The sequence below is a fragment of the Erpetoichthys calabaricus genome, chromosome 17 (assembly GCF_900747795.2).
Source record: "Erpetoichthys calabaricus chromosome 17, fErpCal1.3, whole genome shotgun sequence".
NCBI lineage: Eukaryota > Metazoa > Chordata > Cladistia > Polypteriformes > Polypteridae > Erpetoichthys > Erpetoichthys calabaricus.
Genome location: NC_041410.2, coordinates 55,591,602 through 55,617,736, shown reverse-complemented (window position 1 = coordinate 55,617,736; position 26,135 = coordinate 55,591,602). Strand labels below are relative to the sequence as shown.

At 34.8% G+C, this 26,135-nt stretch overlaps 2 protein-coding genes across 2 annotated transcripts in view; both read left to right on the top strand.

Annotated features, from left to right (window-relative positions):
* The window catches only part of kti12 (KTI12 chromatin associated homolog), a 35,768-nt gene extending 13,066 nt beyond the window's left edge, over window positions 1-22,702 (top strand). The window contains exons 3-9 of the mRNA XM_051920355.1: window positions 4,971-5,023; window positions 10,682-10,737; window positions 13,923-14,002; window positions 15,693-15,852; window positions 16,267-16,329; window positions 17,623-17,681; window positions 22,357-22,702. Of these exons, the coding sequence (XP_051776315.1) occupies window positions 4,971-5,023; window positions 10,682-10,737; window positions 13,923-14,002; window positions 15,693-15,852; window positions 16,267-16,329; window positions 17,623-17,681; window positions 22,357-22,510 (625 nt within the window). The 3' untranslated portion in view covers window positions 22,511-22,702. The remainder of the gene's footprint in view (window positions 1-4,970; window positions 5,024-10,681; window positions 10,738-13,922; window positions 14,003-15,692; window positions 15,853-16,266; window positions 16,330-17,622; window positions 17,682-22,356) is intronic.
* The window catches only part of LOC127526110 (craniofacial development protein 2-like), a 1,015,936-nt gene that overhangs the window by 497,223 nt on the left and 492,578 nt on the right, over window positions 1-26,135 (top strand). The gene's annotated exons all lie outside the window — the stretch shown is intronic.

Genomic DNA, 26,135 nt, shown 5'->3' with positions numbered 1-26,135 from the left:
ACTTGAATTATTTGTAAAAGAACATTACCATCTCACAAAACCATATGAATTTTTAATTATAACCTGACATTGATTTATAGCTATGCTGCCCATCCCTACATCCAAATCATAATGTGCCCAACAACAACAAGCAACAGTAATACTGACATACCTAAGACTTTTTGCGAAGAATTGCAAAGTATGTCTTATCTTTTATATACATAGGTTTGTGATCCCTCTTCATTTGTGTTATGTTTTTTTTTAGTTCTTTTCCTTGCATTTTATATTCAGTTGTGTTACACATACATTTATTAATATAATTTAAAAAATTATCCATAGCCTTTACAATAAATAAAACTATCCCAAATGTGTGGTTACTAGTTTTGTCCATTTGTTGCTGTGTACATTATTTTTTGTGCATTTGCCACTACATGCTTTTGTCAAGGTCCATTTGTTCCACGTGCTTCTATTGTGCCACCAATTTACAGGGTTACAGTTCTCTGTATAATATTTCATTCATTTTCTTATCATTCTGCTAGATTTAGGGTTGTGTTGAGCAGGTTCCTATCATCTCTGCGTTGGGTTCAATAAGTTCAAAAACACTTTTCAAACAATCCAACTACCTCTGTACCTGTAGCAACTCTAGATTAATTTCAAAATAAAATTTATATAGTGTTTCAAAATCTATTGTGTAGACATACATGTGGCTCAGCTCATATTTCAAGTTCAATCACATCTAATTAAATCAAATTTAGTGTGTCTCATGCACATTGTACATACTGTATAATATGTGGTGAAATTCTATGAACTCTACACAGTAATCCTTCCCAAGCCAATAAATTCCCCCTAACACAATAAAATATCCCCAATTGATCTCTTAAATTCAGGCCCTTTGGGTGCTAATGAGTCCCTTTCAGTGATTCAGCTTTGATTAGCTATCTTATCAGCACTACAGCTTAAGTAAGCAATACATTCATGTTCGCAAAACATTTTTGGTTCAAGTTAATTTTTCTTGATTTGTGCAGCTTAACAACCTTTTGTTGTACATCATTAACTGTGCTCTTGGAAGGGCTGTGGAATCGGATTCATGAAGTCGGAGTTAAAAGTAATTATTGGGTTACTGGAGTTGGAGTCAGTAAAAATGTACAAACTCTGATACTGACTGACTAATAAATTGCATTAACTAATATGATACATAATATATTACATGAAAATTTAATGTAATGTTTTAAAATTTCCAACTTCACATATACTGATTCAATTAAACTATTTTTTCAGCTAGACTTTTGATAAAAATGTAGCTTTTTTTAATTTTTTAAATTTAGTTTTATATTTTTATGTTACTTAGTTTTTGTAAGCTACAACAACATTGCTACAGCCTTTAAACATGAACTTTAACAGGTTAGAGGGCTAAAAAGCAGCCTGATGATTCACAATCACAATGGTGAAGTGCCTTTTATGTTATGTGCTTTCAATCAGTAATGTAGTGAAAAGTCAAGCAAAATGACACCTTTTATTGGCTAACTAAAAAGATTATAATATGCAAGCTTTCGAGGCAACTCGGGCCTCTTCTTCAGGCAAGATGTAGTACAGAACCTGGAGTTCTATACTACATCTTGCCTGAAGAAGGGGCCTGAGTTGCCTCTCAAATTGCATATTGAAATCTTTTTTAGTTAGCCAATAAAAGGTGTCATTTTGCTTGACTTTTGGCTACCACGGTACAACACCCTAGTACTACAATCAGTATAGTAAATATACAATAGGCAGTCAAAAAGTTCCCGGAATTGTGATATAGTGGGAGAGTGAGAGATCAGATTACGCACACATTAAGTGCCTTGAGCATGGGAAAGGCGCTATATAAATAAAATGTATTATTATTACATTGTTATGGAGGGGATTGCAGCATGTCTGTAGACCAGTTACAACACGTCTGGATTGGTTTTGGCATGTAGTATTGTTTTAATTACTGTTTGAGTTAGATGTGTGCATAGTCATTCGGAGCAATGTCAGTTCGAACAGCATGCTAACATCAAGTTCATGTGCAAATTGGGGAAATCTTCTTCAGATACGCTAGCGGCATTCTCCCGCTATATCACAATTCTGGGAACTTTTTGATTGTCCCTTGTATTAGTCTAATTACAAATTGAGGACTTGGAGTCGGAGTTGGGCGGCACGGTGGCGCAGTGGGTAGCTCTGCTGCCTCGCAGTTGAGAGACCTGGGGACCTGGGTTCGCTTCCCGGGTCCTCCCTGCGTGGAGTTTTCATGTTCTCCCCGTGTCTGCGTGGGTTTCCTCCGGGCGCTCCGGTTTCCTTCCACAGTCCAAAGACATGCAGGTTAGGTGGATTGGCGATTCTAAATTGGCCCTAGTGTGTTCTTGGTGTGTGTTTGTGTGTGTCCTGCAGTGGGTTGGCACCCTGCCCGGGATTGGTTCCTGCCTTGTGCCCTGTGTTGGCTGGGATTGGCTCCAGCAGACCCCCGTGACCCTGTGTTCGGATTCAGCGGGTTGGAAAATGGATGGATGGATGGAGTCGGAGTTGGTGGTACCAGAAATTGAGAAGTAGTTTTGTAAGAGTTTTGTATACCAACTCCAGCCCTTGTTCTGGAGTCTTTTGCATTGCAATGGATGACTTAAGAGAATCTGGCTTGGGTGTCACCTCATATTTATAATCCAGTGAAGCTGATCACTTAAGTCAGGAGTGTCAAACTCCAGTCCTGGAGGGCCGCAGTGGCTGCAGGTTTTCATTCTAACGCTTTTCCTAATCAGTGACCAGTTTTCACTGCTAATTAACTCCTTTAACCTTCATTTTAATAGCCCCGTTTTTAAGGATTCAGTCCTCTGAATTGATTCCTTTCTTGATTAAATGATAGCCAAACAGAAATGAGATGTGAAATGAGCCAACAGATGACCAGCTAATCTGGGGCTTCAAACTCCAACCAATTTCACTCCAATCACTTTCTTAATGAGAAGCTGATTCTTGCTGATAATTAAACCTGTTATTTACTTCCATGGCTTGTTGCTACTCTCATTCTGCCCCAGCACACATTTCCAAAGCTGTTGTTTTTCTGGTTTTTCTAAGAACGCCGTCATAATGCTTTGGTGACCTTGGAAATCAGCCTTACTGAGACCTTCACCTCTCTTTAATTTCAGATATTGTTTAATGAGCTGGTAATTTGGCGGCCTGTTTTCTGTCTCATTATTTTTTGGCTGCTAGTTAAGGACAAAGAAACAACTATGGGGCCTGAGTCAAGCTAATTAAATGAAGTAATCAGCACTAATTAAGAAGATGGTAAGAATGAAAACCTGCAGCCACTGCGGCCGACCAGGACTGAAGTTCGACACCCATGACTTAAGAGTTCCTACTCATTCATATGAACTAAAATTCGAATGGGAATATACTCAGTTAGATTTTACTCATATGATTTTCTAGGGGTGACAATAATTGTGGCACCTGTGCATTTGAGAAAAATATTTGTTTCATGATGAAAATTTCAGTTATTTTGCTTTGTTAGTATTTTGAATGAAAGATCAAGAGGATTAACAATAAATACATTTTTTCACAGCCCATTTTCCTTTTATTTCCCAAGGGTGCCAATATTAGTGGAGCAAACCATAGCATGCAGTAGGGATGAAATGATTGCAGAGCAAGCCTCAGTTCTGAGTATGTTGATGTGCTTGCTTTTCTTCATTGCAACCACCATATGTACATTTAAAGGTCTAAGCACACACCATATCTACCTCATCCAGGGGATCCTGCCAGAACACACTTTTTTTTTTTTTCCCCTGCCTGTCTCCAACAAATGCCAGAAAGCCTTCTAAGAAGACCGTAAAAGCTTACATTGTGCCTCCACTGTAGTTAACTTTCTGAACTGCAAGTTTCAACATAAGTTTCACACCTTAAAGGCAAATTTTGTGTTATTTTTCTTAATTGATTTATGTCTTATGTATACCTTTTTTTAAAAGTAATCTGTAATTGCTATTATTATTATTTTTTTTTGTATTTACTAGGGGGCTTCGCTCGCTAACCCCCCGTCCTGCACTATGCCCCAGCCACTTTGCGTCTCTGCCGCTCGCGTATGTGGATTTCACTTTCACGCCTCTTCATTGGGAAGAAACACTACTTTTCCCTGATGGCAACACAAATTAGACGATCTACAAGTCTCCTACTTTAAAGTTTAAATCCGAACAATATATTCAATCTCTTTTTACTGTTCCGTTATTTCACCAAGTAATAATTTCCATTTGTTTGCGCTAATGCGATTTTTACTATCCTTTCGAATTTTAGTACTTTCATTATCTCTAATAACCTGCTCTGCATGTGTATCGCGCCAACGTTTTTGAACCTCTTTACGACGTTCTACTTTGTTATCTACTCTTTGTCATTTTTTTCTGGCCCCGGGTGTGGTTAAATCTCTTGGCACAAAGTCTCATCTCGCAGGACTTTGATAGTATCTCTGAAAAAGTCACGGCTCATCCCAGGATTTTTATATATAATAGAGAGATTTGTTTTTGCGTTTCAGGCAATATTTTCTTTGAAACCCAGAATGTAATATGGCACTTAATGCACTAAATGGGTTTAGTGTTGACAAATAATTTTATTTGTATGCAATTTACACAATAAAAGTGTTTGTTTTTTCTAAAAAAAAATCAATTAGCTATTAATTTTAAGAGAGGTCTTATTTTTTGTATATTTACTATTGCTTTTAAATAAAGCAAAAGTATTTCTTAAATGATTACTCAATCGATGAAATAATTGATCGAATACTCTGTCATAAATAATGGATTGGTGCAAACCTAGCATGCAATACACAAAGTTACATGCAAAAATTTGGATACATCTGGCCAAACGATATATTTTTTTGACAATTGATGTAAAAAAAAATTGTAAATACAACTTTGACAGCAAACAAACTAAAACAATAGCATTTTTGTGTAAATGTTTCTTTTTAATGTTGCAAGTCTTTTACATATTGCATTCTAATTCTTTCCTAGGAAGATTACCAAAGATGATGTTGTGATTCTGGATTCACTAAATTATATAAAAGGTAAAGTAGTTTTATTATGTTTTCTTCTTGATGATGATGATGATAATAACATCTAATTAAAAAAAAAAAAAAAACTAGAAAGTTACCATATAAACAACTTTGAAAGAGAACAGCATGGCTTGAGAATATATTAATATCTTTGCTTTTCATAAAATGTAAATAATTATTTGTGATGTAACAGTTTGTATGTCTCCTTTATAGTGTATTGGTTCCCAGACTCGGTCCTGGGGACCCCCTGGGTGTGCAGGTTTTTGTTCCAACCAAATTCTGTTTTTATTTGGACTCCTAGTTTAAATTAAGTGAGCTGTTATTTCCCAGTTTCTGTGTTTTGGAGTCAATGAAGAAATTACAAAAGAAAGTGTGTTAATACATTTTAATAAAAATTTAAGCAGCTATATGTGGATAATGTTTTATTTTTCTTTTATTTATGTTAATCCTGACTTACAGTCTACCTTTGTTATTTACTAATTAGTGGATATGACGCTGAAGCAGTTGCAGCCTTTCATCATGTAGTGTTATTCACTTGGGTGTCTGCTTTGTTTGTTTTTAATTGTCACTGTTAGGATACAATGAAGTGAGCAGACTAGCAGAATAAGGCAAAAATAATAGGAAAACAACAAAAAAAAGAGTTAAGTATTTAAAGCTATAGTAAAAAAACAAATATTTCTAAATGTCTTATAATGTAAAAATCATACTTCTGTACATTTCTGAATGCAGAATAAGAGAAGAAAAACAAAGACCAGCTAACTAAATGAGATGTTATTATCTGTTATTACTTATTGTGAATATGGTTGAAACAAAAACCTGCAGCCACAGAGGGTCCTAATGACTGAGTTTGGAAACCACTGCTTTATACCATTACAGTGGCATAGCAAAACTGCTATCGGGGCTGTGTGTTTTTGGTAGGTGGTCTTTCATTCTGCAGCCATTTGGTAGTCATTTAAAGGAGTACTGGAATGAATTTGTAAACATTTGTCATTTAGCTATATTTAGTAGTGATGTGCAGAATGATTCTTTTTAGTGATTTGATCGTTCAGTTCACAAAAATTATTTGAATTTTTGAATCGTATTTTTTTCACTTAAACAACAAGCTATATTTTAGTTTTAAAATCTAGAATAGTATCATAACTGTGTAACAACTTTAACCACTGAGCAATACAAAAAATATAAAGACCAAGCAACAAAATAATTCACGTATAGTAATAATAATAATAATAATCCTCTTTATTGAATTTTGGCAATAAATAAAATTTCAACAATAATAAAAAAAAAACAATTCTACAAATAGAACCATAGAGTAGTGGACACATCACAATAAAACTGTGAGAACACTGAAATGTGACTAAATAAAATTATTTTCAGTTTTGGAAGGTTCTCCCACAATTTCCTTCTTTTATATCCCATCCTTTCTGATGCTGTCTACCATACATGCATACATCAGTGCACTGAACTGCAATTCAGTTTGCTGTAAGTCAATTTGGTGAACTAGTTCATTGTACTGCACTGCGAGTCTCATGTCTACAATTTGTGAACGAACTTGCAATGGTTCTCCAGATCAGTATGGGGGTGTACTGATTCATTCAGTCAGTCAGTGTATTGAGGCGGTCATAGTCGCTCAGTCAGAGTAAACCGATCAGTGGGAGGTCCTTGGTGTCGTCTACCAAGTCAGTCATTGGCTAGTTTTCATCATGACCATTTTTTCTGAAACAGTTTACTGATAGGCTACTCTATTTCCCAAAGACCGAAGCCATTTAAGTGAAGTTACGATGATCGCAGAATGCTATGTAAGACGTAGCACGCACTGCATACACCTTTTTTGTTCATTAATGTTAGTGAACCACGATGTTCGTTCAGAGACCAAGACAAGTACAAAAGAACTAGTTTGTCCACTGCACATCACTAATATTTAGGCATCTCTTTTGTATATTATTAAATTGACTCTTAAAACAAACAGATAATTTGAGTGCAGTGTTCATGGTATATTCAAGCTTCAATATAAAAATAATGTGACTAGCAGTATGACTTACAGAACTATTGTAGTTTAAATGTATATTTTGACATTCCTGCTAGAATTAATAAAGAAGAAATATTTATTAAACTTTAGTAGGTTTGCTTTACTTCTTAAAATACTTATTGGAAGAATCAGGGATTAATCTTCATATTATCAAAATGCAAATAAACATACCAAAGAAGGATATGTTTTAATTTCATAGATAGATGGATAGATAGAATCCCCAGGGGAAATTCACATACAGCAGTAGCAGCATACTGATAAAAAACAATATTAAATTAAAGAGTGATAAAAATGCAGGTATAACAGACAATAACTTTGTATAATGTTAACGTTTACCCCCCCCCGGGTGGAATTGAAGAGTCGCATAGTGTGGGGGAGGAATGATCTCCTCAGTCTGTCAGTGGAGCAGGACATTGACAGCAGTCTGTCGCTGAAGCTGCTCCTCTGTCTGGAGATGACGCTGTTTAGTGGATGCGGTGGATTCTCCATGATTGACAGGAGCCTGCTCAGTGCCCGTCGCTCTGCCACAGATGTCAAACTGTCCAGCTCCATGCCTACAATAGAGCCTGCCTTCCTCACCAGTTTGTCCAGGCGTGAGGCGTCCTTCTTTTATGCTGCCTCCCCAGCACACCACTGCGTAGAACATCTGTAGCATCTTATTGCAGATGTTGAAGGACGCCAGCCTTCTAAGAAAGTATAGTCGGCTCTTTCCTTTCTTGCACAGAGCATCGGTATTGGCAGTCCAGTCCAATTTATCATCCAGCTGCACTCCCAGGTATTTATAGGTCTGTACCCTCTGCCCACAGTCACCTCTGATGATCACAGGGTCCAGGAGGGGCTTGGGTCTCCTAAAATCCACCACCAGCTCCTTGGTTTTGCTGGTGTTCAGATGTAGGTGGTTTGAGTCGCACCATTTAACAAAATAAAAAGATAAAGTCGTACACGGAGCTGCTGGAAAGGCTGCCACTCGCGGTGGCGCCTGAGTCATATCATTACACTTCTTAAGGGTTATTTCATATTATTTTATGAAAATCTTATACAGTGTATGAACTTGTTGTGATCAAAAGTCTCCAATCATGAGACAATACTTGCATAGGAAAAATTCCTCGAATTTTACAGAATTTATAATCTCTTGAGAAGTTTCTGGATTACAATGAAATAGCCAGACATTTAATATGTAATCACCTAGTAAATGTTTCTAAAATAGAAATGTTCTATTCTTTTGGAATGGCACAAATAATTACTTTAAACATTGGCATGTATCAGACTTTATGTGTAGTATTCCACAATTTTTTTTCTTTTATAGTGAAGTCTTTTCTGTAAAGCAGTCCACATTCTTTATTGCCTTTTCTGAAAAGTCTAATGAACTGATTAGGCATGTTTGATATATTATATTATCATTATTTTCTTCTGTTTTTATAAGGTGCATTGCACCTTGTAACCGTAACAGACTTGGAATCTGAGTTTTTGTGGTTTTTGCTCTTATACTTATCTTGGTAATCAAATCGCTTAAGGAACACGTGGTTTTACTAGATAAAGTAATTATTTAATTGCAGACAGCCATCGGTTTATGAATGAGTTTTGTTTCTGCCAATATGTGTAACCCAATTTTATATGTGATTCAAACATGTATTGAAAATAGTTGTTAATGGGAAATAATTGTCAAAAATACATTATGCTTCAATACTTATTTTACATAAATTATTAATAAAATGACAGTAATGCAGTACTACTGTACCTTAAATCACAAAATACAAATAAACTAAAGTGAAGCCTGGGTATGTACAGTATAATGATCTTATGCTTAAATCATTCTACAGTTTTAGAATATGATACTGTACCTCATAGTGCTGGAAAAGGCAAAACTGTGGCTCAGGAAGCCACCACTAACTGATGATTGATCCCTTAGCAGAGCTGTGCTATCTTTGAGTGTCACCTGCCCCTAGCATTCTGCACTCTCTCAGGAGATATAGCTGGGATGTGTACTTAAGACATAGGGAATTATTTTGTATACGAGAAAGTAAAAATGCAGTGACAGGTCTTTTTTTAACTGGCACGCTATTCAGTTGATTAAACGCTCATGGTTTTTATAATAAAAACAAATTTCTATTCAGATAGTATTAAAAAGCTGACATAAAAACCTTATTGAGGAACATGTTCAACAAATATTATACATTCAGATTCATAATTCATGTTTCATAACTGACGATCACTGTAAAAAGCTATCAGACTTTCACTTTAGTGTTAAGATAATTTTAAATTATTTTTGTAAATAAGTTCTCAGATTTAATTAGATGCTTATGTGCAGTTTGTGCAGAACAGTGGAAATGTATTGCATAGGCTTGGTCTGTAGTCTGAAACTAATGATATTTAAAGTTTCTCTTCCAAATAATTTTTGTGCAAACTGATTTCCAACATTGATGTGTACTTTAAAATATAACTCTTGCAGTGTTTATTTGAATCACTGAGCACTGTTAAAATTGGACACTGCTGTCTAGAAATATTTTCGCTACAGACCTTTAAATGTGGCATAGGAAAATGCTTTAATTTACCAATCTAAATAGTAATATATTGAATCTTGGGTGTTAGCAAGCTGATAGTGCTTTTGTACTAGTTATGTATAGCAAAGTAAACTGCAGACAGTAAGCTGTCCAAGGAGACCACACTACATTTGAAATTTTAGCTAACTCTGAAAGTATACTTAAAATGTCTTCAGATTTCTTCTTTATTTGGCAGATTAGATTTGAGAGACAGTATTTTTAGGTTGTACCCCTCAGCCTCTGTGTTAAAACTGCCTTTTTGTTGGTTGTTATATTGGTGAGAATAACTGTAATCTCTGATCAGTGCTATTTGTTTGTTTGTTTTTTTTTTTGTTTTTGTTTTATGGGAGATGTCAAAAAAATGTCGTATCTTTCCATCTATTTTCCTAACCCGCTTATCCAGAGCAGGGTTGTGGGGAAGCTTGAGCCTATTCTAGCATGCATTGGGCTCAAGACAGGAATAACTTCTTGGATAGGAAGTCAGACCATTGCAGGGTGACAACACATGTACACAAGGCCAATTTAACAACCCCATTTAATCTAACCTGCATGGCTTTCACTTTAGTTATTTTCCTTAGACTGTTTAATGATTTCCACTAATTTTCTGCCTATTAGCTATGTTGCGGAGCTAACCCCCTCTGTTTTACTAATCTTTATTTTCTTTTAATTAGTTATTCCTTTTCTTAATTCTTTCAAAATAATGTTTTCAATGGACATTATAGACTTATGTCTTTATCAGTTTTATTTTTAGTCACCCATATATACAGTAGCTATGGTTGGGAATAACCTGCCTGAGTTTAAAGAGATTGCTCAAAGGTATCATTGATGAAAGCATTCAAACTCACACAAAGCAATTAGACAATACAGGATCTATGTCTAATTTATGATTATCCTAATTTTTTGGAGTTTGAAAGGAACATACCTGCCTTTATGGGAAGCATTTTTCATAGCAATCATTAAGCTACTGAAGATTGGCATTTCTTTTCAGAGACCTTTTGTGTAGTTGGGCAGGAATGCTCATTTTGAGAACCCCTCATCAACTTACTTTATTATCCCTTGCAAAGCAAATAGTTATTTTGTCTTTTTGTTCATTTTAATTTTAAGGCTATAGGTATGAACTGTTCTGTCTCATCAAACATGCACAAACTCCACATTGTCTGGTAAGTATCTTAAAGTATATACTACAGATAATTTTAAGCAGACTTCAATAGCTGATTTTCAAAGATGACTTAACCTGTGATTCTATATCTGTTTTGTTGGCTGTTTGTTTTTGTACCTAAATACCTTAAGTATTTGCAGTTAATTTATTTTATACTAGTTACATTATTTCTAAATTGATTTGAATATTTGGAGGAAACATGGTGTTGCTGTATATTTGCTGCTTGATATGTAAAAGTAATTACATTTCACCCTTTTTTTGCTTGAAAATATGTACAATACTACAGGAAATTAAGTATGCATTTATTATTAACATAAATTTTATTTTGTACAGCAAAATGAGGTGAGAGGCTTATGTTACAACTTGGTTAGACCCATCTTAATTAAAGTAAGTCGGGTAGGTGAGGAAAATGCAATAAGTGAACAGCTGGATTATTATTTGTGGAGGTGACACTTTATTCTTGGAACATTTGGTGGTGACGATTACTTGCTTATTGTTTTATATTTATATACGTATATATGTGTATGTGTGTGTATGTATATCTCTCTATTTATTAAAAAAAGTGTCCACATTATTCAGCCTTGACCACTCCCCTCCACACTGCCTACCCAATCATTACTCCCACTTCGCACATCCTCTCTCTGTACCACTCCATGACACTCTCAGTGCTGACTCGCCCTTTGACACAGTCTGTTATAATGGCAATGCAAAAAGCAAATTATCTATTAAAGAACGTTGAATTTTAGATTGCAAACCACAACAGCTGATAATGAATGTTGACAAAAAGAAAATGAACAAAAAAGAGCTGCATATAAAATAAAATCAAGAACAATATCCTGAACAATACGCGAACAGAATTGCAAAAAAGCATTACTTTTTTAGTTTTACTTTTTACTGCGTTTTATTATTCATTGATATTTAAAATAGACTGTTGTAACGTAATACTGAAGTGATTTTTCTATCTTTAATAAGGGCCAAACCGTCTTCTTCCCTTGCCCTGCATACTGTTCTATATACCATCTCTTTAAATAGAATTGCTTTCTGTAACGGAAGAGCACCCAACCATCCTTCAAGCGGTTTAGCTACGAGATACAAGGCACCCAACACCTGCCACCATGGGTTGGCAAGCAAAGCGAGCAGGGAGCAAAGCCCTCCTAGTGTGTGTGTGTGTGTAAATATCCAGTTGTCTGTGGCATTCCATTACATTTGTTAATGTACCGTATGATAAAATATCTGTTGGAATGTGTTTTGTTATGCCTGTTCTAATAAAATGCACAACGTATTGTGCTTCAAGCATTAGCTCTGCCATACAGATTTCAGTACCTATCCCAGGTGTAAAAATTAAAAAAAAAAAAAAAAAAAAAGAGATCCTGATACTTCTCCTCAGTGTATCAGTGATTTTATCATGACAGAAGATGTTGCCATACTTGGCTATGCCAGCTTTTACCCCACCTCAGACAACAAACTACACTTCCATGCATAGAGCCAAGCGTGCAAGGAGAATTTATTGCAGGATTTCCTTTTTATGGTTAGCCAAGCAGATACAAGTTTGTTTCTAATGAATTCTTTCCATAATGTCATGGCAGAACCAGAGCCATTCCCCCACCCCCCATTTTAAATGTCTGGTTTACGCTTGTTACCCGATATCAGAATAAAATTGCCATCCCTCTTTTCTGTTTTAATAAGTGACTAAAGTAAGCTGGCATGCTGAAGGGCATCTGGCTATCAAGCTTTCTGCATTTCTGCACACTAACCAGCCATCCTAGGTAACCCCATAAAATGGCTGATTAAAACATTATCACAATTGAGGGCTGTGTTTACACTGCAGCTAAAAGTGAGTCATCTGTCACTTTCTGATTTTTTTTTTTTTTTTTTTTGGCTTGCCTGTTCAAGACAATCTTGACAGATCCCTAACACCACTATGAACACCAGCTGCATGGTAGATGTTGCGCTGCTTAATGTTGTTTTTCATTCAGGAGGTCTGTGAATTTGTCATCTGCTGCTTTGAGCTCAGTAATTACTTCCATATTTGTATGTAGAAAACTGTGTAGACAAGAGAGTAACCTAGACTGATGGGATGAGATGTGGAGAATTTTAATGCTAAACAGCGGTTATTTGTTAGGTTTTGGTATGTGGTATGACAATTTCAGGATGTCACCTAGCCAATTGCTGTGTCATTTCTGTGTGTAGCAACTGGGCTGTACTAGCTAGAAACACTCTCCCCCAAACGCTTTTTGAGTCTACAACATCCCCAATCTGCCTTTGGCAGTTTGAATTGGTGCTCTAATGTACCTTTTCAATGCTTAAAAACTTAGGTGAAATTAGTTATGAAGCGTAAATTTCAAGACCATTCTATTCCAAGCATTCAACCCTAAGTCATATTCATATGTTTTTATCAGATTTAGTACAACATGCAAAGGTTGTCAAAATCTGATTTGAAAAGTTCTCTTTCCATGTAACTTTCTGCTGTTACACTTCTCTAAGAAATTGGATCTGTGTCATATATGAGTGAAAAAATTGGAATTGAGCAGGAATGAGGACGTCTCATAAGTTTTGTCCTGGTTCTGTTGATTCTGAAATTTATATGGGGGGAAAAACAAAAACTGTTATGCTTGACTTATAGTTAAGAATTCAAATTCATTGCAATTGTTTACTTTTTATAACAATGAATTAATAAATAGGTCTGTTTAGACAACTGATGTTATATATAAAATTCTTCAACAAATGTGTTTTGTATTCACTATATTTTTATTAAAATACCCAAAAGATAAAAGCCTACAAAAATCACGTCATTACATTATTGTTGTAGTGTGTTTTAAAATCATCGGTGGCTTTTTGTAGCTATTTACTCTTTTGGCAGACACTTGAGATTTTTCTGTCTGTTCACATAATTTAATAGATTAGCTCCATTGTCTTGTCAGCATCCTGGTGCTGCTTATACAAATATTTAAGAAAAATTACTTACTCTGGACCCGGACCAGGCACCATCTTCTCATTATTATTTCTTTTTCCATAGGGCAATATTATATTTGAAATGTAAAATAAAACTGAACTAGTTTGTCCAGTAATTATAATCTTGCGTTGGAATTAAACTTTTGGAAGACAGGTATTTGAACATGTATGGTAAGATTTTATATTTTATTCATTGACGTTTTGCTTCAATTTCCTTTTGTTTGGATTGAACAGGTATATTGTTTGACATCTGCAGACATTAGCTCTACTTGGAACAGTATCAGAGAAAAAGAAAAACAATATAAACAAGAAATGTAAGTGCTGAAGTATAAAATTCTATTAATAACCTACAAAGCTTTAAATGGCCTTGCACCAGACTACATCAGTGACATCCTAAATCACTCTGCTCCTGTTCGCATACTAAGGACCTCTGATTCTGATAATCTTGTTGTGCCTCACACTAACCTGCACTCTATGGGTGTCAAGGCCTCCAGCTCCATAGCACCCAGACTTTGGAATGACATCCCGAAATTAATTAGATCAGCTGACTCCATTTATTCTTTTAAAAAAACAACTTACAACTCCTCTATTTAGGAAGGCCTTTAACTTGACATTCTGCCCTTTCTTTCAGTTTACCTCTCTGTCCAGGTGTTCAGGATAATTTGTGTGTCTGTTATATCACACATTAGTTTATTTGTTAAGTTTTTCTTTTAGTATTGAATTTAGTATTTTACTCTGGTGTATTGTTCTTTATTCTATTTAATGCTTTGTTATCTGTTTCATTATTCTATTCAGGAAAAGATTTGTATCCAATATAACATATACCCTGCTGTTTTTTCTAAGACTATGTAAAGCGCCTTGAGCATGGGAAAGGCACTATATAAATAAAATGTATTATTATTTATTATTGAAGTGGATTAAGAAAATGTAAAGACTGTTAAGCAGCTGCACAATTCATTTGATAATTCATTTAATAATATACCATGCCTTGTGAGTGTTCAAAGTCTTGAATATTTTTATAAAATGTTGATTACAAAATGTGTTTTTTTTTTTTTCTTTTCTCACTGATCTATTGTGTAACAATATAAAACTGATAGTACCTGAAAAGTTCAGTTCAGGATTATAGGAGCCTGAGCCTATGACAACAGTGTCAGACACAAGACAGAAAACCACCCTGAGGGGGGCATATTAATTTAAAAAATCATAAAGACCCCTGAATTAATAGTTTGCCCTGCTTTAAATAAGTAGCACTCCATTTTTATAAATAATACATTTGCCCATACATTTTTGGTTAAAGTTTTTATTCATACTGTATGAAATATACAAAAAAAGTGTTTGTTTTTTATAATATAATATTACTTTTGATCGTGTACATTGCCCAGAACCTGAAGTTCTGAAGAGTTGCCATAACCATTAGTAGACACGATTGCCTTTTTTCCACTCTTAAGTCAGTGGGTAACCAATGTTGTTTACTAATTGAAATTGGAAAAAAATCAAATTCTCACTTGGATGATCTTTTCAAAACTTTTTTTTTTTTTTTTTTTGGAATGTGGCACGGTCTAATCAAATCATTATAGAATAAGCTTCCATTTAAGGGAAAAGTATACCCTTTTATAGAGTAGCTTCGGTTGCTGACTCCTCTCTTTCTCTTAGGTGGGTGTTGGATTTTGCTTTGATTTGTTAAACTTGACTGTATTGAATGTTATCTGTTTCTATTAAAATCAATGACAATATTTAAAAAAGGTCATACATATGATGCAGTGAATTGCAGGTTGCCACAAATTGAGTCTTGCCAAATCATGAATTAATAAATTTCAAAATGTCAAAAGCCAGAGTATAATTTTAGAATACGTGTAGTGCAGTGTTATATTAGTTAAAAACTGAAAAGAATCATGAATTTTATTTATCAAAAATGCTATTCACTATTTTTAATACTGGTCAGGATTTCATTGTTAATGTTTAGTTCTAAATCATGCTCTTTAATCCTTTTTTCCAATGTTTCAGATTAGATTCTCTTATTATGAGGTTTGAATCACCAGATTCAAGGAATAGATGGGACAGTCCTCTTTTTACAGTACAGAAAGATGACATACTTCCTTTTGAAGAAATTTGTGATGCGATATTTAGCAGGAAAGCCCCACCACCTAATCAGTCTACCCAGAGTGTAAGTTATTGCAAAAAGTGGCTAAAGATTTGCATGCTAGAATGTAATTTTTGTAGTGTATAAACACCAATATGTATCGGAGGTTGCATGATCTAAATTTTACTTAGAAGTACCTGTGTTAACATGATTAGGTGGAAATTTCCTCTCTAAGCTTTAACAAACTCATGAAAGGTGTAGTTGTGACAGTAGTTTATATATTAAAAAAAAAAAAAAAAAAAAAAAAAGAATTTCAATTTAGTCATAATGTTAGACTATCTCAGAAGACCATGCATACTATTTAATCTATAATATCCCCACAGAAATGGTGGTTGGGGTGTTGTTTAGCTTGTAATGTAAAGTGTTTGTTTTATTCTTTGGATTGTGGCTAAATTGTTGTTTCAGTAACCTTTTTTTTTTTTTTTTTTTTTCCTTCAGCAACCACTTTCATCTACAAACTTTCTGTATGAATTAGACAAGGTTACACAAGACATTCTTATGGTAGGTTTGTCACAGTATCTACCTTAATCCTTTTTGTTAGTGTACACAAACTCCTGAAAATTGATTCTCCTTTCAGTTACTTGTTATTGTTTAACATGTGCCTTGATCCAGCACTTTACCGGAATAAGTGAAGGATATTGAATTGCAATCAGTAATGTAAGCTCCAGTATTTACTGTATATGCACATTTAAATCAAACTAGCAGTACTGTATGATTTTTCCTCTTCTATCTGCACAGTGTGTGATTGTTTAAAATTCAGTTTTTTCAATCTTCTAATCTTGTAAACAGTTTTATTATTTATATATTTATTTAGCAGACACCTTTATCCAAGTTGACATACAAAGCAAGTTGTAATACATACAAGATTATTAGAAGGTGTAAGCATCAACAGCAACAGAACAAGATAAAAAAAAGAACAAGAGGGAGTAGTAGTACTACTGGTATATAATTACACCTGCAACTAGACTAAGACAACAATCAAAAACTTTCGAGTGATCTGTTATTACTTTAATGTTAAAGAGCATTTTCCTGTTGATCAGTGTCAAAAAACGGCAATATTAAATACACTTTTATTAGTAATGTATACAAATAAATTGTGAAAACTTCCAAGTGGATGAATATTTTCACAGGCACTGTATGAAGTACTATGCGCAATTTTTGGCACCATGCTGCAAAGAAAAGGAAATAATAATATAAGTAGTAGTAGTAGTAATAATGAGATGGCAGCTGTTCAGAAGAAATACATATCTTTAAAAGATGATAGCATTTATATAGAAGATTTCTTTTTGTTAAGTATTAAATAACGACTGAGCAATTCTTTACACAAAGGGTCATCTACAGTAGCCTCCCAAGTCATTTTGTTGAAAATGAAATCTTGACAAGTTTCGCAAAGCATTTGGATGAAATACTGTGAATGCTTTTCTATTAACTAATCAAATGAGTCTGAAGTCTGTGTTACCAGGTTTATACTGTTCATATTACACTGAATCAGTAAGCAATATGTGATGAAGTGTGTGAAATGATAGTTGAGTACATATTTGAATCATGGTAATTTCAATTAAAAGCCTGTGCTGTATAAAATAGACACGTTGTTGGTGCTGTTTGATTTTTTTTTTTTTTTTGTGGTGTAGCAATTTAGTCCTTTGAGTAACAAATAATGCTATTTTCCAGTAATTTTTACATAAAAACACCACTCATATAATTGGCATGTAGTATACTGCTTTTTAAAAGTGGAATTACAAAAAAAAAAAAAAATGCAGATAATTTGTTTTAAATTATGTCTTGATTTTATAGGAAGTGGTCAATGTCCAGAAAACAAGTGTGCCTGGAGATTTGATAGCCATACCAGGTTCCTCTGAAAAAATATCCTTTTCTTAATTTTAATGAATGTAGAGAAACAATGTATGTTTCTATTTTATTAAAAAGTGATTTTAATGGTTTTGTTACTCTTCTGTTTCAGTAACATATAATATGTAAACCATTTTTCCACATATCTGTAGGGTCATATATACAGCAGGAGCCAGCCCTTAGTTGAGTTGCTGCTTTATTTTTATGTTTGCATGAATGGGTGTAGAAGAGATGAAGTGTAGAAATATTATTGGTCACATGCAATGTTTGAGAAAATTACATTTTGATCTTTGTTGCAGTGCTAACTTTGCGTTTTTGTAGATCACTTTCATGTACTATAAATTATGGGTATTGCTGTCATTGTAAAAATTTCTTAATCCAATTGAAGATGGTGGGCGATTGGATTATTTCCCATAAGCACTGGACACAAGCCAGGAAACAGTTGCTATTGGTGTGTCAGTCCATTGCATGGTCCGCACAAACCTATCCACACTAACACCTGGGGTGATTTGGAATTGCCATTCAACCTAACCTGAACATATTTGGGGATGTGAGAGAAAAAAAAAAAAAAACAGTACCTGCGGTAACACCCACACAGGCAAAGAGAGAACATGCTGACTCCATGTGGACAAAGTCCAGGTTCACAATCCAGAAAGCTGGATCTGTGACATGTTACCAGAAAATCACTACCATGCCACAGTGTTAACAAAATGTATACCTAAATGCAGAAATTATGAAATCGATGCGAGTGTATGAAACACAAACTTCTGTATCGGAAAACCTAGACTATACTTGTTAAGGGCATTCGCTGCCTCAGCCCGCATCTCTGCATCTTTGTTAAGTTGAAACACACAAAGGATTTCAATTGTAATTGTATAGTTTAAATGGAAGCTTTTTTCACTAAGTTAAATCCTTAAGTAGTCCACATTTGCTTTATCTTGCTGTTTAAACAATTTTTCTGACAGAAACAAATCACTCCCTTTATCTTATATATATACTGACTGCTGAAATGAAATACCAAATATAATTTCTACTGCACAGAAGGTTAGGCAGTTTCAGTATTAGTCCTAAGAATGCAGCTTTGCTTGGAGATAAAATTGGAATGTTTGTTTAAATATTTTGGAATTGCCTTATAGAGCAAATATTATCAAAATTGCCAAAAAATTGTATTTCGAAGTTAGCCTTCACCGATGGCAGTGTTGATGCCTGCAATGTCATGATGATTTCTTTTAGTGACATGGACAAGCGCTTTAATAGGGAGAAGGGCCACTTTACAGAACAGGGAGTTACATTTTAATCTTGGACACAAATTCCCACTTTTATTTCTATGTTTTTAATTTCTTTGGAAATTTGGGTATAACTTTAGAACCATTCACATAATATTCCCAAACTTGGCCAAAATGTAAGTGCATGATTGCTGATTATGTCAAATTATCTAAAAATAACACATTTTAACAAGACAAAAGAGCTAATAGAAGAATTCACATCCAGTTACATGGACTTTAACAGCGAGAGTTTATATTATATAGTAGCACATCAAATCAAAGATTTTTTTATTTATTTTTTTTGTTCCAGGGACACTTTTACAGACTAACGCATATGATTCCATACAGTGATTGAAATGGAAACAAGTAAATGACAGCACTTTGTTTTTGTCGGCTTCTTGGTCATCTTGGCAGTGGGGTTCAAATTTAATGCAATAGTACTGTTTTTTTTTTTTTTTTTTTGGTCTACACTGCTGCTTACACGCCACAGGGCTCTTCATTCATATCTGTTTAACAATTTGTTTTTCTTTTTTACATTTTATACTTTTACATTTAGTAAGATCATTTAACTTACCTGTTACTAATTAAAGCATCAGGAGGAGGAAGATGCATGTAACGGGATCTGCATGTGACTTGCTGATAATAGGATTGCATTCACATGTGCATGCAGGTAGTTGGCAGTGAAAGCAACTTACTACCTGCACATTCTGTCTGCCAGTTTTTTCATTAACTTGTGAGAAGATGTTTGCTGTCAGTGGAGGTGACTGAAGATGAAAAAGAGGAAAATATACAAGTTGGTGTAACCACTCTCAAGGTAAATCTGAAACAGTGAATAAATTCTTAGTTGGGAGTTGCACAGAATGTTCCTCTGTTTTAAGGTAGACACTCACAAATTCGCCAGTGCTTTTCCATGGGAGATGTGCACAGTGCGATCTGTTCAAGATATCTCAACAAAAATGTAATTGTCTGCAAATTTCCTTGAAGAATAAGTGTGCCACAATTCAATAAAATTGGTCCACGGGGGTCTGAGTTGTTTCATGAGGGCAGATAGACAGACAGATAGCCATGTCTATCGTAATTAGGGGCTTTATGCATTATATGCAAATGCTCTTAATAACATTATATAGAAATGCATCTGTCAATGTTACCCTGTCCTTAATACGTTGTGTAAGTGTGCTAATATAAACGTATAAATTCAAATTCTGTGTCTTGAACATCATCACATTGTTTGCTCATTAAATTGTATGAAATACCTTCATTGCATCTTACTGTTATTTAATTTACTGTTAATTCAATAGGACCACTTGAAGATTAGGAATCTGTTCATAATGACATAACACTACATCAGTTTCCAAAAGCACGTTTTTTTCTGGTACATATTTGTAATAATAATAATGCATTTTATTTATTGGGGCACTTTACATTAGCAGTAAATCTCAAAGTGCAACATAAAAAGATTAAACAAAGGCAAGATAAAAACACAGATAAAACAACAATAATTATAGCATTCTTGTTAATATGCTTTCCTAAATAGAAAAGTCTTTAGCTGTTTTTTAAACAGCCCACAATCTGCTGTGTTCTCAGGCTCTCTGGTAGGGCATTCCAGAGCTGTGGAGCAGCGGCTGCAAAGGCTCGGTCACCCATTGTATGAAGTTTGGTCACAGTGGGGCAAAGTTGGTGGGTATTTGTAAAACGGAGGTTTCTTGTAGTGGATTGTAATATAAGGAGTTCTTTAAGATATTGTGGAGCATTTCCATGGATACACTGGTGAGTAAACAGAGTTTGTATTCAATACGGAGATGGATAGGGAGCCAGTGAAGTGACCGAAGGATTGGTGAGATATGTTCATATTTCCGCACCCTCATCAGGATTCTTGCAGCACTATTTTGAATTTGTTGGAGCCTTTGAAGGCTCTTGTTGGGTATCCCGATGAGGAGTGCATTACAATAGTCCAGTCTGGATGAGACAAAGGCATGAACCAGCTTTTCAGCATCACAGAAGGAGAGCTAGGGACGGAGTTTGGCTATGTTTCAGAGATGAAGGAATGCAATTTTACAAAGGTGATGGATATGTATATCAAATGACAGATGGGAGTCTAACTTGATACCCAGATTTGTAACAGAAGGGTAGAGGGTAATGGTACGGTCAGAAAAGGAAATACAATTTACAGAGGAACGAAGTTGATGGGGGGTGCCAATTAAAAGAGCTTCAGTTTTGGTGCTGTTCAGCTTGAGGAAGTTCTTGGACATCCAGGCCTCAATCTCATCCAAGCAAGAGGAAAAAATTGATGGTGGTGTTAAGAGAAGTCGAATCCAGTCTTACATAGAGTTGCGTATCATCGACATAGCAATGGAATGAAACTCCATGCTTGTGGATGATGTGACCCAATAGTAGTATATAGATATTAAAGAGGGTCGGCCCAAAGACTGATCCTTGTGGGACTCCACAGGCGACAGTGTGGGTATGAGATTTAGCATCCCCCAAGGCCACATACTCAGTCCTGTCTGTAAGATAGGACTTGAACCACTCGAAAGCAATGCCAGAAAGTCCAATTGTATAGTGAAGATGATGGAGAATATTATGATCTAGTGTATCAAATGCAGCTGTAAGGTCCAGGAGGATAAGGAGTGATGGAGAGCCCTGGTCAGCAGCCATCAGGAGGTCATTGGTGACTCTGACCAGGGCTGTCTCTGTACTGTGAGAAGTTCGGAAACCAGACTGAAATTTTTCAAATAGATTGAATTTTTTGAGGTGATCCTGAAGCTGAACCAAAACAACCTTTTTCCAAAACCTTAGACAAAAATGGAAGGTTGGAGATTGGATGATAGTTTGCTATCACTTCAGGATCCAAAGAGGATTTTTTTAAATGAGGTCTAATTTTTGAGTTTTTCAAGGCCAGTGGGACAAAGCCGCTCTGGAGAGAGTGATAAATGATGTGGGCAATAAGAGGGCTTATATCTGATACATTAGCTTTTATCAGAGGAATAGGAAAAGGGTCCAATGAACACGTTGAAGGTTGCATCCTCTGTATGATGTCCTCAACTTCTTTAACTGTGGTACAGAGGAACTGGGAAAGGCAGCCCATTGGCTTTGATGTAGAAACATACAGCGATAGAGGGCTGGAGGCAGACAATGAGGAGCAGATGCTGTCCACTTTAGAGGTGAAATATTCAATAAAATTATTGCACTGCTCCTCTGTTTACAAATAGTATGACCATAAAGCTTGATATGGACTCCAGAATGCCTGCTTATTTTAAATGTCCCAATTGTTGTAACAGGCTTGTTATTTTATGATATTACCTGCTACTATATTTAATCTTCTTTATGCTGTTAGGGAGATTTCTTTTACTCTTGTTGATTATCCTAATATGCATTACAAAAATACAATTTTGTCACTTATATTAAGTTCCTTAACCTTCATGTACATAATACTAACCAGAAATCTTAACATGGCAGAGCTACGGAAACTTCGAAGGCAGTTCATCAGCTATATGAAGATGCATCCAACTGAAAATATTGGACAGATTGCAAACATGTTTGCACAATACTTAAATAAGAGTATACACTAAAAACAGTGTGTTTATTTAAAGGAGTTCTAACCTCTGGTTTTATCATGTATTCAGTATTTTATCTTTTTAAAAACAGACTGGAAAATGAGCATTCTGTTCTCAATCACTTTTTTAAAAATATCATATAGATTTCTTTGTTTAAAATGTCTTGTTTAAAATAATAATAAATTTCATTTTCTTTTTGTATCAGTATATTTTAGGAATTAATGTTCTTGAACATCTTTGTTTATAATGCATTTTCAGAAAGCATTAATGCTCTTCATAAGGCTGAAAGCTGCCACTGTAATTGTTTTTGCTTTTGATGAATGGGATGAAGATGGTGACTCTCATGTTTCCAAGGTGCAAAAATTATTTTAATGTATATTTTTAATATATTTTTCTTCACTGTTGCTTGATTAATTTATACAAAAAAAAAAAAACTTATTAAAAATTGCATTTTTGAAGCACAAATTGTTTAAATCAATTTCAAAGCCATCACAGCAACCATGCTTTTTCAATTTAAATGGAAATGTCATTTATAATGACAAAAGTTATTTGTTGAATTTTTATGTTTATTTTATAGTAATCCCAAAGCAGAAAAAGAAACGGTGTTAGACAAATAATAATATACTTATGTGATTTCACACTCTTCAAAGAAAAGTGATCATTTAGCAACCATTTCACATAATGTAGGCACATATATGTTAGTATACACATCTGTGTCATTAACAGATCAAAGTGTGTTTCAGGTTTGTTGTTCGTTCTGTTAAATTAAAAAGAAAAAAAAATCAAAATATTAAAAAAAAAAAACTATCTGTAAAAAGTAGAGGATAACATCTAATATGTAATTAATTAGCAGTTTTACTTCCATAATTTCCCCAAATTAACACCTAATGATACAGTCCTTATAGGGTATTTGTTACTTGCACATTGTTTTGTTAGCATTCTTTAATTTTCCGTTGCAATATCCTATAAATCCCTATTTGATTTTAGTAATACCCAGTTAATTCAATTATGCCCAAAGAATGCCCTTTCTATTTAGGTGTAAATAACTTGTATGGTTGAGTTTTAGTCATTGTTATTAGGTGTACATTTCACTTGCATTTATGTAAAGTAACATCTGTTAAACTGAAGAGTAGGGCATGACCTTTCTTCCACATATGCCCTTGGTTAATCTTCTGTAATGGTATCTGACACCAAAAATGAAACAAAAATAAAATTGTAGTGTTTGTTATCAGTTGCAGCACACGTTATGCTAAGTAACATGGGAAAGCTGCCATACAATCATAGAATTTGCTGTTTGAAAAGGGGAAAATAAGAGCAAATAAGCGTACAATTTTTTAAGTAGACAATCCAGTCAAAGATAAACCGCCTGAACACCACTATTGTTTTCTTGTAGCCAGTTCTCTGAGCCAAAGATGCCTTGGATCCTCAGCTGGGTAGGAAACAAGCACCTACAACTGCCAAGCCTTTGATACTCTTTCTTTCATAGCCAATAATAGGTGTCATTTTGTTTGACTTTTCATGGCATAGTATAAAGACTAACACATGCTTTCTTCTATCCAGATTCTGGTTCAGCAAGTAAAGCATTCTGTGGTAGTCTTTTCTCATCCATTCGAAGTTCATATCCAAGCCATTGCAGGCAAACCTGGGATATGTCTTGCAAGGTCCTTGAGTCTCCTTTATGTCTGAAGATCCTATGGCATACTTGGTTGTTGCTTCTGTCCCCAGCAGATGCAATTGATGCTTCTCTGCCACTGTTGGTCAAAATCTTGTAAGTGATACAGGTTATCTGCATGCCCACTGACCAGGTTATGCACCCATACAGTAGAGGGGGGCAAACTGTAGCGTTGTAGACTCAACCCTTGGTAGGTATGGAGATGTCTGTTTGCTAAAAAAAGGTAACATAAGTTTGCAAAGGTGGTACAGTAGGTGACTGTTAACATAAACTGTACTGTTGCCTCTCATCTGATGCAGTTATGAAATTTGTATTAATGGGTAGTGAGCATCATACATTCTTTGAAATTGCGTGTCCACATTTTTACTGGTATTTAGTCTCCTTTGATGTGTTGTGGTAAAATGTTCATTTTGGGCCTGATTTTATGAGTGTGTTCCTCGCTTTACAATATAATTCTGTTCAGTTATTTTATAGACACAAGTTATCAAATTTTGCTGATTAATATTAAAGTCAATTGTTTTTTGTTTTTTTTCTAAAACGTGGATTTGTTATGGAAATATGAGGTCTATAGCCAGACCCTTCTCGACAACCTAGGCATTGCTTTTAATTGCCCATGCCCCAGGAAAAATGCAAGTAAAGAAAATGGATGGCTGGATGAAGAGAAATTAAATTTAAAAGCATACTAAGTGCCTTTCAGACAAACAGAAAATATAAATGTTACATTTACTAACATGGTTTTTGCTTGTGGTTATTGGATGTTGCTTATTTTGCACTCCCTTTCAAACTTGGTGATATTTAATGTAAATTGTTTTGCATTTTAAAATGATGATTATGGCTGGAATTTTTTTCCTTCTTTTTTTTCCCCTCTCAGATGTCCCATATGCTTGATTGGCTTCATTGCAGAAGCTAACGCATCCTTTCTCTTCCAGAATATTTAAATCTGTCTGCTAGCAGATGGATATCTTATCACCTACCCACTAAGAATATAGCTTTTCATTTGCATTAAATGTATTATTTTTTGCAGGTTGTGTGGGTGTCATTTTGGTTCAATAGAAGGGGAGTTCTTTTATTAGCAGCATTTAAAGATTTATAAACATTTATTTATTTTGTTATGTTGGCATTTTAAGATTACAGATTAATACTTGAAGTATATAAATTACAAAGTTCAGGTCAGTTATCAGTGTGATTAATAACTGGGATTAATTTAAATGCAAGTAGATACTAAATGAAGGTCATCCTCAAACAGTAAAGAGTTGGGGGGCATACTGTAACATTTACATAGAGAAAAAAGTAATAATAATGTCCAGAAAGCATTGCTATCTAAAGAAGTAATTTGATTTTGGGCCATTTCCTACAGAACAAATGTTTGAATAGATAGATAGATAGATAGATAGATACTTTATTAATCCCGATGGGAATAAATAGTAATTTACAGTAGACTGCATGTTTATGTCAACATGCTCTTGGGGCAGAGCTGATCTTGAGGTTACTGTAGACCTGAGGCATTGTGGGCATACCTAGGGGTGAGAGAAACGGACAATCAAATTTGACTTTCACTGTACTTGTAGAGCTCTGGAGGTTCACCGCAGTTACACTCTGTTGCTTATTTCTGGTTTTCTCGAAAGTATAGTTTGACTTCGCTGCGCACATTGATTAGATTAGGATTATTTTTTGACTCGCTCTTCACAAAAATTGCTGACTGCTGAGCTTTCCTCGCATTTATGCTACTCAACCAGTTTTCAATGTGTTTTATAAATTTGCTGAGATTTTAATACCTGCACACCATAATCTTAAAAATGTTGCATTTGAATGTACCTTTGAATTTTGTTCTCTTTTGATTCATATTTGTGAGTGTGACCTTCACTTCCTGTAACTTTTTATCATGATCTTTTTATGTAAAACTTTTCCATGTTAAAAAATATGGTGACTCACAACAGAACAGATGGCTGCCAGAACATGCCAGTTAGT